Source organism: Triplophysa rosa, linkage group LG23, assembly GCF_024868665.1.
Source record: "Triplophysa rosa linkage group LG23, Trosa_1v2, whole genome shotgun sequence".
Lineage (NCBI taxonomy): Eukaryota > Metazoa > Chordata > Actinopteri > Cypriniformes > Nemacheilidae > Triplophysa > Triplophysa rosa.
In genome coordinates this window covers 13,125,668-13,141,854 of record NC_079912.1, presented here as the reverse complement: position 1 = coordinate 13,141,854, position 16,187 = coordinate 13,125,668, and the positions used below count along the sequence as shown (strand labels likewise).

The following is a 16,187-nucleotide window of genomic DNA, read 5'->3' as shown; positions in this document are numbered from 1 at the left end:
GCTGGTGGACTTGCATATTTCATCAATCAAGGCCAGCTGGTGTTAAAAAAGGACAGGGTGGGAACGGTTTCCTGTTCTCTAACCTAAATAGAAGTGGTACGAGATGAGCTAAGCATTCTCAGCAGCAGCCACCCAAAGGCCAAGCAAAAAAACCTTTTTTTATGTTTTTTCAGTCGGCAGCACCAACAAATGATGGTGGTCAACAGCATGGGGTGCGCCGGGGTCTCCATCTGACTTTTTATACCTAGCAAAACTTTGCACACATTTTTCGTCCTTGATAACTTCCAGCATCTAACCGGCACATGTTCGCTCACCTTCCTGTAATTGGTGATTCGGCGATTGATGTGCTCCAGTCTCTCTCCACACATAGCCCTGAACTTGGTCTGCAGGTCCTCAGGGATGAGCTCTGTGCTGGAGCTCAGTCGACTGCAGGTCTGTAACAGCTGCTCGTCATTCCTGGCCAGGGCTTCTAATATCTGACAACGAACACAAAAGAGACATAAAGCATGAGAACTGGCAGAACACAGCGCTTGAGTCACATTATCAGAGGAATGACAAAACACACATCTGGTGTAATGAAAGCAAAGATCTCAAAACTGCTGTAAGTCAATGGGGACTGAAAACCTGTGCGTGGATTACCCAAAACAGATACACAGAACTTTGTTTTTGTTCCCTTGTAGTTATTTAACCGTTGTTTTATTAAAGGAACAGTTAAAGGCGGGGTAACCGATTTCCGAATTACGCTTTAGACAACGGAGTCGGGCCGAGTACACAAACAACCTTGTAGCCAATCAGCAGTAAGGTGCACAGTGCACAGGACGGACATTAGTCGAGCCGAGCGCTGACGAAAGCGAAAGATGGGGGTAGGGGTGTGTTTGTTTTGGTGATTTGAACATCAACAACGGCTAAGAGAAATTGGACACCCCGCCTTTAGTCTAAAAGATAAAATTATGTCTGAATTCCAATATTATGCTTTTATGAAGCTCGACAGTCCCTGGTTGCCATTTACTTTCATTGTAAGAAAAATAGCAATGTTACAATTCTACTTAAAGGGACAGTTCACCCAAAAATAAAAATTCTGTTATCATTTACTCACTCTCAAATTGTTCCAAATCTGTATCGAAATGTTTTTATTCTGATGAACACAGATAAAGAATTTTTTCCTACTATGGTAGTCAATGGTGGCCAAGAACTGTTTAGTTAAATAAATGAAGACAGAACTTTTATTTTGGGGTAAACTGTCCCTTTAAGATCTCCTTTTGTTTTTGTCATAAAATCAGAAAGTCTAACCTAATGCAGTACTAATCAAAGTGAACATTTACACATGACGATAGACATATTTTCTCCTAAGAGACATTAAGACAACAGAAGAGACAAGAATTTTAAAAGCAGACTGAGACCTTTTAATGTACGTATAATGTGCTTAACAGCACTGCGATATTAAAAATCATCTGTAGAGAGTTTTCTTAGAGGAAGTGCAGACCTACCCAAGCAGATGTTTGTAATAAAGCAAAAATTGTTGGCAGTTAAGGGAATTAAACACGAAAGAGTTTCTTAATACGTAGAACGTGTAATATATTAGAGTCACATTAGAGAGCACTGTTGTAACGTTACCATCATGCTGCGATTCTGCCCGCGCTTGTCAGCACAACATCGAAAGGTCTTGCCCGACAGCTGTTGCTTCATCAATGGAGATTGTAAATCGTAGGGAACAAATTTTTAGGGAAAGAAATATGACTCGTCTGTTTGTAAACAAGCGTGATGGTCGTAATTGAAAGCGGCTGGGGTCACACTTTGAATGATGGTGCAGTATATTCAAGCAAACATATATTAACAATGGCTGGTGTGTGTCTTTGGTAAGATGTGACTCTAACCTTGGCCGTGAGGCTGAAAAAGCCTTTGGGTTCCACCATTTTTTCCAGAACGTGGCACTTCATCCCGGCCGTGCTGTCGTATTCGTACATGACGCCGTACTCCAGATACACATTATCCACCGTCAGGCTAACATGATCTTTTTTGCCATCTATAATGGCGATGGTGTTGAATTTATCCATGACCTCTGTTGAACACACACACACACAAGTCATGTAATTTTTTTGTAAAACTAGTCTGAAAAGTAGACAAAACTAGATATTTTGTTTCATGTCTGCAAAGGACTGAGGGTAAAAAAAAGCTTAAGTTAGTTATAGTAAGACCTGTTTCTGTCACCTAGAAAGCATGAATCTACTGTATTTTATGTTTTATGATACAGCACAAAATCTCTCGCCAAATGTGGATATTTACTTCCCCCTAACTGAGATAATATTGGAAAGTTCTCGCTTACAACGACAAACTCAAAGCTGTCAGTGTATTCTCATTGTTTACATTTTTAACATATACTGTAGTTAAACCTGAATTTTAAGATAGGAAAAAGTTTGCATTTTTGCATTTCAACATGCATAAAAATACCAAATTTAGCTTTAACAATGCATAAACAATGCGAGGATAAAATGAAGTAGGACTGCTTTGCTAGCAGGTAAATAAGCTCATAATCTGCTCAAAAGACTATTTTTATTACACTCCTTTCAGGAATCGTCAGGTTCATATTCATTTCTAATGAATTAAAAAAATAACACTATCAAGTCATGATGTAGATTTAGTTCTGGTCTGTTATCATACTGCACATTTCTGTTCAATAAAATATTAGGCTATCTTCTAATAATTTTACGTTTAACAGGACAGTAAACACTGACTGATTACAAAATCTGACAAATGGTTTTAAATCAACACTTTTAATAATCCATGAGTTGTTTCCATTTTTTTGTCGTTCTGAGAGAGCTGAAGTGAGACCTGTGGTGTCAGTCTCATGAGAGCAAAGAGAGTAAAACATGTCAAAACTGAAGTGTGTGTGTGTGTAACAGCACCTTCAACTTTACACTCAAACACATCTCCATTCTCCTCTGCGGTGGGCTTCTGATTGGTTCTCTGGTGGTCTTCCGGGGCACTCTCACTGTTGTTGTACACCCATTTAATGGAGTCTTGCTAAAATAAAGAACATTGATAAAACCTTTTAGACTCATAAGAGTCTTGGTTTAAATGTAGATGTTTCACTTTTCAAAGGACATTCTTCACAATCTCGTTTATATTTATGTATTTTGCCAGTCATTTTTATCAATTCAATAGCTCTTACTGTATGTAACCAATTGTCTTAATTGTGTCATTTTTCATTCGTCTTAATAATTTCAGGAGAAATATCTGAGGTAAAGTTACATGAAACTCCATTACGATTTCCAGCGCAATCTCCGAGCAATAAAATTGCTCACTGAAGGTTAGAGCCTTTTAGAAATGTATTGAGTTTTACAGACTGTTTTTTAGCTTTTACAAGCACTGCATGATCTAACCGAAGCATTTGCCTGACTTTAGTGTAATGCTTTGGGTGGGGGCGAACAACAACATGGCTGTCAATGCTACGTTTTGCAGACACCCACCCCATATCAATGCTTCTGTACACGACTCCCCAGCATCTCCCACTGCTGTTTTCCCGACTCGGGCTCTCCTGCTGTGCTCAGATACTGAGACTCGTTTGGATGGTGGGCCGCAAATCCCCGCTCAGCAGGAGGGCGGGCATCCCCCACGCTCTTCTTTTCCAGAACTGATGGAAACCAGAGTCCAGGCTGCGCCCTACCAGTCTGTGCCAAGCCTGGCTCAATCCTCTATCCTTTATTACACTCCATCACAGCACTGCCTGGCCCCATTTCTTAACCCATAACCCACCCACCCCCAACCGGCTTTCTGGCCCTCTTCCCTGCCCTGTACCGCTAAAAGGAGCCATAACTGCTATTATTGCTGGGTAATGGTCCAGAATGGATCACAAAGGGTTCTCTTATGCGCTTTGTGGTGAGATTTAGTTTAAAGAGAGGTCAGGAATAGCGCACTTGGGAGCAAAGGCACTGGGAGTCTTACCTGCGTGGGTCGCCGGTACTTCCTGCAGGCCGTGACATGGGCGATGACACTCGCATGGCTCTCTTTGCTCACGTTGATGCCGTTCACTTTAATGATGCACTGACCTGGGTGAAGGCCAGCGACCGCCGCCACAGTGCCTTTCAGGAAAGAGAGAGAGGTCAAATTTGTCTCCTGTCAGATATAGACACCTAGAAGACGTCTGTAAGATGTTTATGACTTAGAACGCAAGTAAAACTAACTTCTCTAAGACATTTATCAGATGTTTTTACACAACAGATGCTTTCCAGATCTTTATCAGACATCTTACAGATGCTATTTGGGTAACGGCACTCTAACATAAATATTCATCTGTGTTCAACTGAAGAAATAAAGTTGGTACCACTTTATTTTGATAGTCCGTTTCAGATATTTTACAAATTATAAGTAACTTTGCAACTTCTTGTCAACTACCAGTCAGAAGAGTATTAGTAGACTGTCTCTCTAATATCTGAAACACTTTTTTGAGAGTTAGTTGACATGTAGTTGCAAAGTTACTTGCAGTATAGTCAGTATATGGTCTAAAGTGGACAATCAAAAAAAGTGTAACACCTTGGATGACGTTAAGTAAATGATGTGAAAAACCCCTTAAATTATACTTTCGTTTGGACAAATCTAATATAGCAAAGCAAAGGCTACTTTGGGAAGAAGCTAGCTTAGAACTAGCTTAGTGAATACTATTTTATTATTACTGAAAAGTATCAATAAAAAGTAATAAAGTACAAGTGAAAATGATTACAATTATTGTGAGTTCTGTGTATATTTATTTGATCCCACATTTATCTTATCATAATTTTAGCATAAGTGAGATTAGCGCCAATTCAGGCAGCATTGACTACATTTAAATATGCATCAATAATGCGATTATTTCCAATAATCAGAGTAAGAAGTATCATGTTTACATGACATGAGAATACCTTGCTCCCATTTACATTCAAGTTTTTTTAGTCTGATTATTTGCTATAATACACAGCACAAACATCTGATCTCAGATACAGTAGATGTGTGATACTGGCTATACTTTTAATATATTCCCGTCAAATGCACAACACCGTTATGTGGATGTATGCCATAATCAATAAAGAAATAGGAAGGAAAATGTTCCTGTGTGAAAATAAGGAGCAGAGACTGCTGACAGTGAGTTGTGTTGACGGTAAAACTTCAGACTTTCATGTTTACATAAATTTGCGCATAAGATGCATGACAGAAGCACATGCGCACCTTGGTCAGAGCAGCATAAATGCGATGAAGGTGTTTACATGCCGTCTTATTGCGATTAAAACCAGCGTACGCCACATATGTTACTTCGATTATGCTTACCACGATTATAAGCTTAATCGCATTATTTAGATTGAATTATTGCGTTAACATGAGGTAAAGCGATATTGCCCAAATCCTATTCTTAACGCATTATGAGGGTGCATGTAAACGTAGCCATTGAGGCAATTACATAGGTTCTAAAACAGATCTAATAAGTGTGTTTACACAATGAGACGGTGAGAATGAGGAGAGTGATAGTCCTTGTTTGTGGCCTATCAAAACAAATCTACTAAACAAACAATCTGTCTATAAGCATTTATACAAGCAGACGCATAAATAGCTATAGTTTATGCATAAGCAAGACATGAGAAATGACCCACATGATGTCTTTGTGGTTGGAAAATTCATGACCGAATGCCAGTTTGCATAGCAAACCGCACATAAGCAGTTTGGGAAACCCAATTTAGGGCCTCTCTAACATAGACAAACCATTTGGGTAAGGCTCCATTCTTTGCATTACAGCAGGTAATAGACTGTAAACCAAAACAAGTGGGTTTGCGTTTTGTTTTCCGAAAAGCAAAACACACAAGAGAAGATCCAGAGCTGTTTGTCTGTAAATGATGTGTGGTTCCTATAAAAGCTGTCCGAAGGCCAATGGGACATTTCGAGTTTTAGAATTAATCACTTAGGGAAAATGCCTTCCAGACTAAATATCCAGTTTATTTGCCTAATCTCTTAAGCACAAGGACATACAAAATATCTCTCAACATTAAAGGAAAAGTTCACCTCAAAATCAAAATTGTGTTAATTTTTACTCAACCGCATGACGTTCAACATGTTTAAAGACCTCCCGGCGTCTCTTTGCGTCTTCAGAACACAAATAAAGATATTTTAGGTGACATCCGAGAGATTTCCAGGCCTCCTCATTGACATCATGGTTATAGTTATTGTCATGGTCCAGAAAAGTACTAAAGACATCGTTTAAATTGGTCCATCCGCTCATAGTGGCTCAATTTAATTTTATGAAGCGACGGGAATACTTTATGTGCGAAAAACAAACCAAAATAACGACTTTAATCGATATATAGGTTCCTGTGTTTTTAAATCACATTTCATGCTCTGGAATTTTACGCCGTATTTTCTTTTCTAAGTAAAGTTCTTCTCTTCAGCCAGCAAAATTTAGGCAAAGGAAAGCTTGTCATTTACTCATCCTCGTGTCATTTCAAACCTGTATGGCTTTCTTTCTTCGGCAGAACACGAAACATGATATTTTGAAGAACGTTGGTAACCAAACAATATTGGCCCCCATTGACTTCCTTGTCTTGCCTCGCCTCGCCTTTTTCTGTGGATTACCTTTTTTCTATTGGATTATTTTTTCCCTTGGATTAGTTAATTCTACGGTTTAGTTGTCATTGGGGGCCAATGTTGTTTGGTTACCAACATTCTTCAAAATATCTTCTTTTGTGTTCTGCTAAAGAAAGTCATGCAGTTTGGAATGACATGATGTACAGTAAATTTGTGGTTTTGCACAATCATTAAATCATTAAAGTAAAATTTACTTGAAAAGCAAAACAATATATGTAATGAGACAATAAGAAAAGTTGAAAGAATATGTGAACTAACCCATATTGTTAGATTTGTGCTGTAAACAAACAACAAATCATTTAAAAGGGGTAGGGGTTGTACCAAGTGTTTAAATATTTTATTAAAACAATGCAAACACTGATTTAGACACTGATATGCTTCTTTTATTTATTGTGTGAGTGAAGGGCCTTTAAATTACACATTCCATGTGAAGAGACCCCCCTATAAGCTCCTCTGTCTGACTTCTATCTCGGTCTATTTTTTCTTCTCTTCAGAAGTGCCAGTTCAGGCTGCACTGTTTGTCTTTTTCCACTCATCTTTCACTAAGTTTTGATGAGAGTGCTGCTCAGGGCACAGCGGGTAATGAGAGCCTGTCTAGCTTTATACAGTACATGTGAAGAACCTCTCTGTCTCTAGTCCAGTCATGTATCTACAGCTCCAGCTGAGGTTCAAAAACACAGAAGGATAAAGGGTACGAGAAACTAACATCCTATAGCTTTTCTCTCTTTTCGTTTGTCTTTCCAGAGATCTCACCTCTGCCAACCGCGTGCACCACAGATGGACCGAAGCCCCGTATCTGAAAGCCTAATCCGTCCGCCGAGTCTGGAATCTTGACGGTCCTGTGAAGCAGACAGACACACAGACGTCAATTCAGTCCAATCCTTGATCCAAGTGCGGTGTGTTCTGAGTTTCCTTTGAGCTGTTTAAATATAGATCTGCAGTAAATGAATCAAAGGATGTTTATCTGGCATTGTTCTTTGTTTAATTGATTTCAGACTGTATTGCCAAGCCTGCAATGCAATGCAGATCGGCAAACACTCTAAGATCGTGAGAAGTTCTTCACTCACTCTCTGGGTTTGGTGCTGACCAGTACTCTCAAAGGACCTTTGCTATGGAAGCACTGCTTCAAGAAGTTCTCCACCTCCTGGAATGGTCTTAAGAACACCAGGTCACCATTAATGGCAAAGATCTTCTTCCCAACTTCAAGTCCAGCCATCTGCATCAGACCCACACAGGAATATCAGATAAGCAATCAATATATCGGCCAATAAGTACATGTGGGAACATACAGTGGAACGACATGTCGTGCCTCACAGGACCACAGTGCTACATAAATACATACAACAGTGGAGTAAAACAAGAATAAACCTATTCACAAACGAAACTAGTAAATTACGAGAGAGATACTATCAATATGCAAATGCAAATGCAACAAATAAATACTGTACATGTGCAAGGAGAACATTGTAAACATCGTAAGTCAGTCAGCTAGCTGGGGAACAGTGCAAGATGGTTTGTAGTGCAAGCATGTAAACATATCCTATTGAGTCTTTTGTGGGATTATGTACACACAGCAGTGTGTGTGTGAAAAAGTGTCTAATAAGTGTCAATAATGGGTATAGGTCGATGAAAGGGATTTTTCACACCATCGGCCGATAGTTTAAAACAGCCAATGATTAGGGCCGATACATCCTGTCAATCAAAGGAGGACAGGCAAATGAAAAACATTTCTACTCTGTGTATATAAAATGTTAAGAAACATCACCAAATTGATGTTCAATATTAATAGTCATTATATGAATTAATAACATTCAGAAAGTTAAGAAATATTAATTTAATTGGAATGCTTATTCTTTCATCCATATGTGCAACATCCTGCTCTGAGAGCTCAAGTGAATCTAATTCATTCGCTCTGGACTTCATTGAATGAATTGGACGCGTCTCTTGACTGCTATAAATATAACCATTCTTTTACAATAAAAAGCACAGTCCACCGTTTCCACATTATGCAGATTCAGCATTCAGACAAACAGAGCATTTCCCTCTTTTATTTGGTTTCTCCCTCATTCACTTTTGACTTTTTAACTCTTTTTGTAATTGCCTCTCTTTCTTATTACAGTCACAAGAGTCTCTTTTCTTTATTTTTACGAGGCCCTTCATCTATGTTAATGCACAGCTGGATTTTATTGTCTCTTTCTTTTTATAAAGACTGTTCCACATGCAGTGCCACATGAAGCTCATCCTGTGACGCACGTCACGCCAGCATTACTCCCAATGTCACAACTGATCCAGTTTCTCACATTTACTGGGGTTTGATCTAACAGATCAGCATATTTAAGCACTAAAAGAGAACCTTGAGAAAGCCGGACAGAGCAGACTAGAAATGCACATTACTGTAAGAAGAGTTCAAACTGAGAGTAGTATCAAAGTTTGGGGATATAACTCGTGTATAATAGCGTGACTTGACTGAAGAAGATATTTTGAGAAATGGTTTTGTGTCCATACAGTGGAAGTCAATGAGGTCTAATGTTGTTTGGTTACCAACATCCTTTAAAATGTCTTCTTTTGTGTTCCACGGAAGACAGAAAGTCATACAGGTTTGAAATGACATGAGGGTGAGTAAATGACAGAATTTTTATTTTTGGGTGAAATATCCCTACTGTACAAGCAGTGACGTCCTGAGTCAATGAAAATTCAGCATGTCTATTTTAAAAGCCAGACCAAAAAAACAAAACAAACCTCAGCATGGGAGCCTTTCTCCACTGATTTGACAATAGGTACTCGGTTCCGATCTTCTAGCGTGAATCCATAACCACTCTCACTTGGCTTTATCTGAAACAAGAATAACGCTTCAGAACACTCAGTGTAAAATTATACAATGTCACATATCAAGTTTTTAATGTTACTTTTGTAGTCATTTTCTTAAATTAAAATATGCAGCTTTAATAAACAGATCAGTTTCACATTGGACAAGTTTCATCATTACCTATCACTACCTGTATGATAAATGTATGCACAGTCCCTTTACAAAGACTCAAATATCAAGACCAAGCATAAAGTTTCAAAAACATTACATTTTGTTTGCAAATAATACTCCAATTTTGGGGCATTTTTATATTGACCCACAGGCAACGTATAAAGTATGAACAGCCAGTAGCAAGTTACCTGTGGATATATATTATTGTAATATTATACACTAATAATCTTACATTTCATGAGCTGTTAAAATCTAACTTGCAAAATTAAAACTCAAAACCCTCCCATTATTTGCACCGCATAAACATTTCAGGGTTCTAATGACATTATGGTGGTTGGATAAACAAAATGGATAAACAGCGCTTTCTTTTGTCATGCAATAAACGTTCCCTTATGTTACGTGCATTGGAATCGCTCCTACAATCAGAACTTCAATACTGATCACTCTTAAGTCTCCTATGGGCAACGCTGTCAACCCAAATGGCTTCATATTCATGCGTAACAAGAGGCTGGTCTAGGAACAGTCAAGCATGATTACTTGTGAAGACTCTAGAGTCGGAGCTGGCCCGAGTTCAGAGCCCTGTACGTGCCGAAGCAGAACGCGCGAGAAGCTCATGGGCCCGTGCCAGCCCGTGCTATTGCGAGTGCCATCAGCTGTAAGCGATTACAGACGACATCTCTCACCAGCAGCGACTTGGCGATGACATTCTCCACTATTTTTAGGTCGTGCTTTATGAGCTTGTGTTTGGTGTTGGAACCCTCCATCTCCTCATCGGCGAAGAAGCGAAACAGAAGAGGCTCGTCCTTGAATTCACTCTTTTCCAGAACTGTGAAAAGATGAAAGTAATCGAGTGTAAGGTCAATTCGTGCTTAATCTTCATTCACAGTGAAGCTTAAGAGTGCAAACATTTTGATATTTCAATTTATATTCTGTTGTTTTTGATATAATTATATGTATTAATATATTATGTTTCAAAATGAATATTGAAATAAATTGTAATATTTTATTTCCAAATGATTTGACATACTATACACATTGTATAGAAAATGTGTTATTGTTTTGGCTTCTGCTTTTAATACATCGGTTGAAGAGCAAATTGATGTGTAAACTGACTGTGTACCGCCCATTAGAGTCAAATGGATCACAATGTTCTAGAACGACAAGAGCAGTTTAGTGATGAGAAACTTTTAAAGGCCTTTCTGTGGAAAGTGGCTTCCATGAATAGCCCAGACCAGAATTTCAATCTGTGACCAGGGCAACACGGCTCCAAACAATCCCTTCACTTTTGTAGTAAGAAAATACCCCCAATGAGAAAAGCGGTCCAGTGTTCTCCACACTGAGATTTGGATACAGCTGAACTAGCTTTAATGATCACATAACCAAGTGAAATAGAGACTAAATTCGGGGCCAAAACAAAACAAAAGTATAGCCAGTCAAGGTATTACGTTTCGTAAATTTCTTGGAAGTTTGGTGCAGATGAAGTGTAATTGCAAATTGTTGGGAGCGACCCGTCTCTTGCATAATGAGAGACGATAAATGAGACACACGAGCAATGATTTTGGAATGCAGTGGCCAGGAAAATAGCCCTGAGCCCTACAAACAATCGGTTGACATGACGACCAGCCAGTCATACTTGGACTGTGCAGAAGGTCAAAACACTTGTCCAGAAAACAAAATGTGCAGAATCCTCAGTGAACTGATCTGATCTAGTCTGGCACACTTTTAAGGATCCTGAAATCATTAGACAATTGTAAAAATAATTGACATCTAGCAATGGTTCATTCAAAGACATGACAAAATGTGGGTTATTGGCTTAATTTTGGTTCCATTTTCTGTTAGTAAAATAAAATGTAATAATAACATTAATAAAACATGCTGTATTACACTGCAAAAAATTACACTCTTCGTGTTTTTGTCTTGTTTTGTACAACAAATATCTACACATTCTAAAAATCAAGATGCAATTACTCGACAAGAAAAGTGACCTAAGATATTTAGTCTCTTTTAAAGGAGAAAAATATAAGAATCAAGTAAGTTTATGGTTAAAAACAAGCAAAAAAATCTGCCAAAGGGGTGAGAAAAATAAACTTGAATTAGGTACTTGAGAAAAAGGTCAAACTAAATTCAAGTTTCTTTTTCCTCACCCCATTGGCAGATTTTTTTGCTCGTTTTTACTATAAAAACTTACTTCATTCTTATATTATTTTTCATAAAACAAAACTGAATATCTTAGGTCACTTTTCTTGTCAAGTCATTGTATATTGATTTAAGAAGCGCTTAGTAAGAATGTCTTTTTTTGCAATGTATATTAAATAAACATAACAAAAAAAACAGACAGGAAGAGTAAAAGAACAGGTAGAATCAGATGGCCGAAAACGACCGTTGAACAAAAAACCTCTTTCATACCATGATGCATGAATCCGTTGTCACACAGCTCCACCCCTAAAATCAGCGCCTCTTCTCTGGTCCGGCAGTCCCCCTTAAAAGCAAGAAGACGAGTTCCATTCTCTGTCAGCGGGTCAAAATGTCACACACCCTCCATTTACTCCCAGAAAACCACCTTTAAATCACATAAACGCTATTGTGGTGCAGTCACCACAAAGCAACAACACTAAACGGTCACTTGACTGCCTGGCAATAATTTTGTTGTCAAACACAATACATCATCTCATCGCATGACTGCGAGGGCTGCCCCTCGATCTCAAAACCACACTTCAAGTCTAATCCCAATCTGCCATCTCATTATGGTGATTGTTCTGATTTTGTACAAAACTAGAACAAGACTCTGTCGCAAGATGCAGGTTTATTGTTACAGATCGCGTGCTCTTGCCACATTCATTGGAGCTTGTATAAAAAATAGCCAGTTTCAATCTTGCATCCTTTCCTGTCAAGAATGAGTTTTAACTGACTTCCCCATGAGTGTCACTTTGGGCATAATTGTCAATTAGCGGACAAATGATCATTACTGGAATCTTACCTGTGCTATGAGCCAGTCGATCAGCTTGTTAGCCATCACCACCGATTTATACGTTCTTAGATGATAATCTTTATCCCTGTGTGAACGCAAGAAACATTTGAAACATTTCATGTGGTCTCTGTTCTACAGTAGACTCAAGAGACACATTGCAAGCGACACGTATTTCAACTTCGACCTTTAACCCTTCCCATTCACTACATCCGCTTGACAAACCTCTCGAGAGCTGTTCTCAGCTTTCACGTGACAATTGTTGCCTGGTTTTTCAAAAGTAAATTCTGTCCTTTAGAGTTTAACGGTGGCATTTTTGACTCAATGAAGATCCTTTACCCATATTCTGGTCTTGTTGACTGTGCAATAGTAAAAGACACTGTGCTGCTTTTCGGGAACTCTCCACAAACAGTGCACTTTGTGTGTCCTTTTTCATTTGATTGTGCTTTCTCTAGCTGCTTTCAAACTCAAGGAGATCCTTAAAAGGATCGTTCACCCAAAAATGAAAATCCTGCCATCATTTACTCATCCTCGTCATTTAAAACCTGTACGACTTTCTGTCCTCTGCAGAACATAAAGATATTTATAAAAATGTTGGTAACCGATGCACAAACCAATGCAAGTGAATGGGTACTGCTGAAATACCAAAATACCTTCTTTTGTGTTCTGTTGAGGAATGAAAGTCATACAGGTTTGAAATGACAAGAGGATGAATAAATGACGACAGAATTTCCATTTTTGATTGAACTGATCTCTTTAAGACTCAGTCGTCATCTTGTCAATCAGACAATTAAAAGGGGCAAATCTAAGCAAATCTCTATAAGTATGTTCTGTACTGAGCAATGTTCTTGGACCACACCAACAACCAAAGCTCAGTTAATGAACGAGACTGCGTCCAGGTTACAAAACCTGCTTCTCCACTCCAGCACAAGTCTTTCAGCCCACTGCATTCTGGCTACAGAGGCTGTAGTGGGCCAAATGTTTTGTGGTTGGGGCCAGACCACGGGAAATCACGGGAATGAAATGGAGCAAAGATTTTCCCATGAAGCCAGGGGTCTCCAGAGGGACACTCGCTGTGTTAGGCCAGAGGGCTCGGGCTCTGGGAGGCCCACACCCTAACACTCTCACACATACACACACACAAAGCTAAACTTAGCTGTTTCGCATTCACAGAATTCAAAGTTTTACATAACCAAACACCTCCAGATGACAGGAATCGTGCCTTCAAAAGAATCCCACGAAACTGTCTCGACGTCTAATTGTATAACGGTGCGTGAAGGTTTTTTGACATGGACCAGAAGCTGGAGACTGGACAGGCCATGCCATAGTTTAACCGCTACAGACACGGAGCTAGCTCTTTCCTCTGCAGATGTACCCAGACTGTCACTGTGACAAATGGGGGTAAACAGCGTAACCGCGGGCACCCATATGCCTGGCACAAGAGCAGAACAATTTGAAGGATAAACGTCTGCAGGCCAACCAAAACTTTCATCTCCTCCTCTCTTCTTTTGTCATTTTAAACAAATTGTTTATATTTGAAGAGAGTTTATGATAATAAATTCAACATTTACTCGCCCTCATGCCATTCCAAACTTGTATGACTTTCTTCTGCAGAACACAAAAGGAGATATTTCGAAGAAGGTTGGTAACCAAACAACATTGACCCCCATTGACTTTCATTGTATGGGCACAAAACCACGGAGACATTTTTCAAAATATCTTCTTTTGTGTTCCACAGTAGAAAGAAAGTCATACAGGTTTTAAATGACATGAGGGTGAATAAATTATGCAAAAATTCAATTTTTGATTGAATTATGCCTTTAAACTATGTTATGCTATATGACTAAATATAATAGTGTATCTAAACTTTGTTTTTGCCCAGTTTCATATATACAGTATTGCTGTTATAAAGTATAGCAGGAATGTTTCTAACCTTGGATTTGAGGGAGGATAATATGGGTAGCAGGGGCATGAAATCTCTCCAGAGCCCCCCCCCAACCAAGCAGGAAATACCAGACAATTAAACCACAGCTGGATTCTTCAATTATAACTAAGAAATGAAAAACGTGGTATTCCATTGGTATTAGCATTCCATCACAAAATATACACGTATAATATACAGTACACCAGAGTCCAAAAGTCTGAAAGCACTAGCGTAATGGACTTGAAGGAGAGCCACGATTTATACATTTTACCTTCCAGAAAATACGTTGAAACTTTGGTGGTTTCGAAGCAGTACAAACCCAACAATTAAGGTGCAATATAGTCAAAAATTGTAAAAAGCAGCCATCCCATCACTTGAACAAGAAAACGTGCCCTCTGAATCCATTAGCTTTGTGTTTGCTGAGAGGAATTTAATGTCCTGTGGACGGGTCAGCTGACAAACTCTTAAATTGCACCTGGTTCACATTTAAGCCCGTTGGCTCATTTGCAGTGAAGTCTTGACACTGATTGGTCACACAGGAGCATGTCTATACACCTCCACTGACAGAACACAGGCTGAGGGAGACAGGCACAGATAACCTAGTGTCAAGATGGTTTCTTTCAGTTGTCACTGTGTCCAACTCCGTAACCTAGCACTAAAACAACATCAATGGACAGAATATAGATCTTTACTAAATAATGTTCAAACCAGATAGTGGAGAGAAATAAATCATTGTAGGCTTATCTGACTTTAGGTCTAGGATAGTTCACCCAAATATAAACATTCTGTCATCATTTATTCACCCTCTTGTCATTCTAAACACTCTTTATTCAGTGAAACACAAAAGAAGATATTTTGAGAAATGTCTCAGTGGTTGGTCCAGGGTTACCAACATTCTTCAAAACATCTTCTTTTGTGTTGTTGAAAAAAGTAAGTACTTCAAACTCACTGGTTTCCAGATTGTGCTATCTTTAGACCGGAAATAGAAACATCGGGTGGTATGAACACACCTGGCAGAGCTATGCGACATGGCACAGCTGTAATGAGCCGGAATTAACACTTTAGCCCTTACCTTACCACTGGGGTGAATAAACTGTGAAGTCGGCAGAAGAGTCTCACACCCTGAGGAGTAGAAGAGAAAACTGTAAGTTTCTATAAGGCACAGAGAAACTGTGCCCGTTTAACATAGCAGGAGCCAGCTGAGTTACCTTGGAGATGATATCGTGCATGTCACTGCGAGGGTGTTATGTGCCATCATCATAGCGAAACCTGTAGAGAACTGGTTCAGGCTTAAACTGGTGCTTGTCTGTAACTGGAATGAGTTTCGGTAGATTAGTATCTTAAATTTTACTTTATGTTTAAAATAAGATGTATGCCGTAACATGGGTTTATTTATTATATGTAAATATAGTTATAATATGAGTTATGCCCTATTATGGTTTATTCTACAAGTGGATGAAAAAAGTACTTAAACGGACAGTTCACCCAAAAATGAAAATTCTTGCATCGTTTGTTCACCTCTATGTCAGACAGACAAACTGTTTTTAGTGGTGTATCGTAATCATATTTTCTGTACATCTGAAAAATAACTGCAAAAAGTCCATTTGTTTGAAACTACACAAGTAAAATCAAGTTTATGGTACAACTTTTTGGCATTAGTTTTTCGTCTTTCATTTTACAAAAACTTGACTTCCAAACCACTTAGACATTTCTCATAA

At 38.8% G+C, this 16,187-nt stretch overlaps 1 protein-coding gene across 1 annotated transcript in view; it reads right to left on the bottom strand.

Annotated features, from left to right (window-relative positions):
- Positions 1-16,187, bottom strand: part of prex2 (phosphatidylinositol-3,4,5-trisphosphate-dependent Rac exchange factor 2) — a 96,065-nt gene that overhangs the window by 40,254 nt on the left and 39,624 nt on the right. The window contains 12 exon segments of the mRNA XM_057322771.1: positions 315-476; positions 1,875-2,059; positions 2,904-3,021; positions 3,943-4,079; positions 7,357-7,442; positions 7,671-7,819; positions 9,343-9,435; positions 10,264-10,406; positions 11,987-12,059; positions 12,558-12,633; positions 15,542-15,591; positions 15,678-15,781. Of these exon segments, the coding sequence (XP_057178754.1) occupies positions 315-476; positions 1,875-2,059; positions 2,904-3,021; positions 3,943-4,079; positions 7,357-7,442; positions 7,671-7,819; positions 9,343-9,435; positions 10,264-10,406; positions 11,987-12,059; positions 12,558-12,633; positions 15,542-15,591; positions 15,678-15,781 (1,376 nt within the window).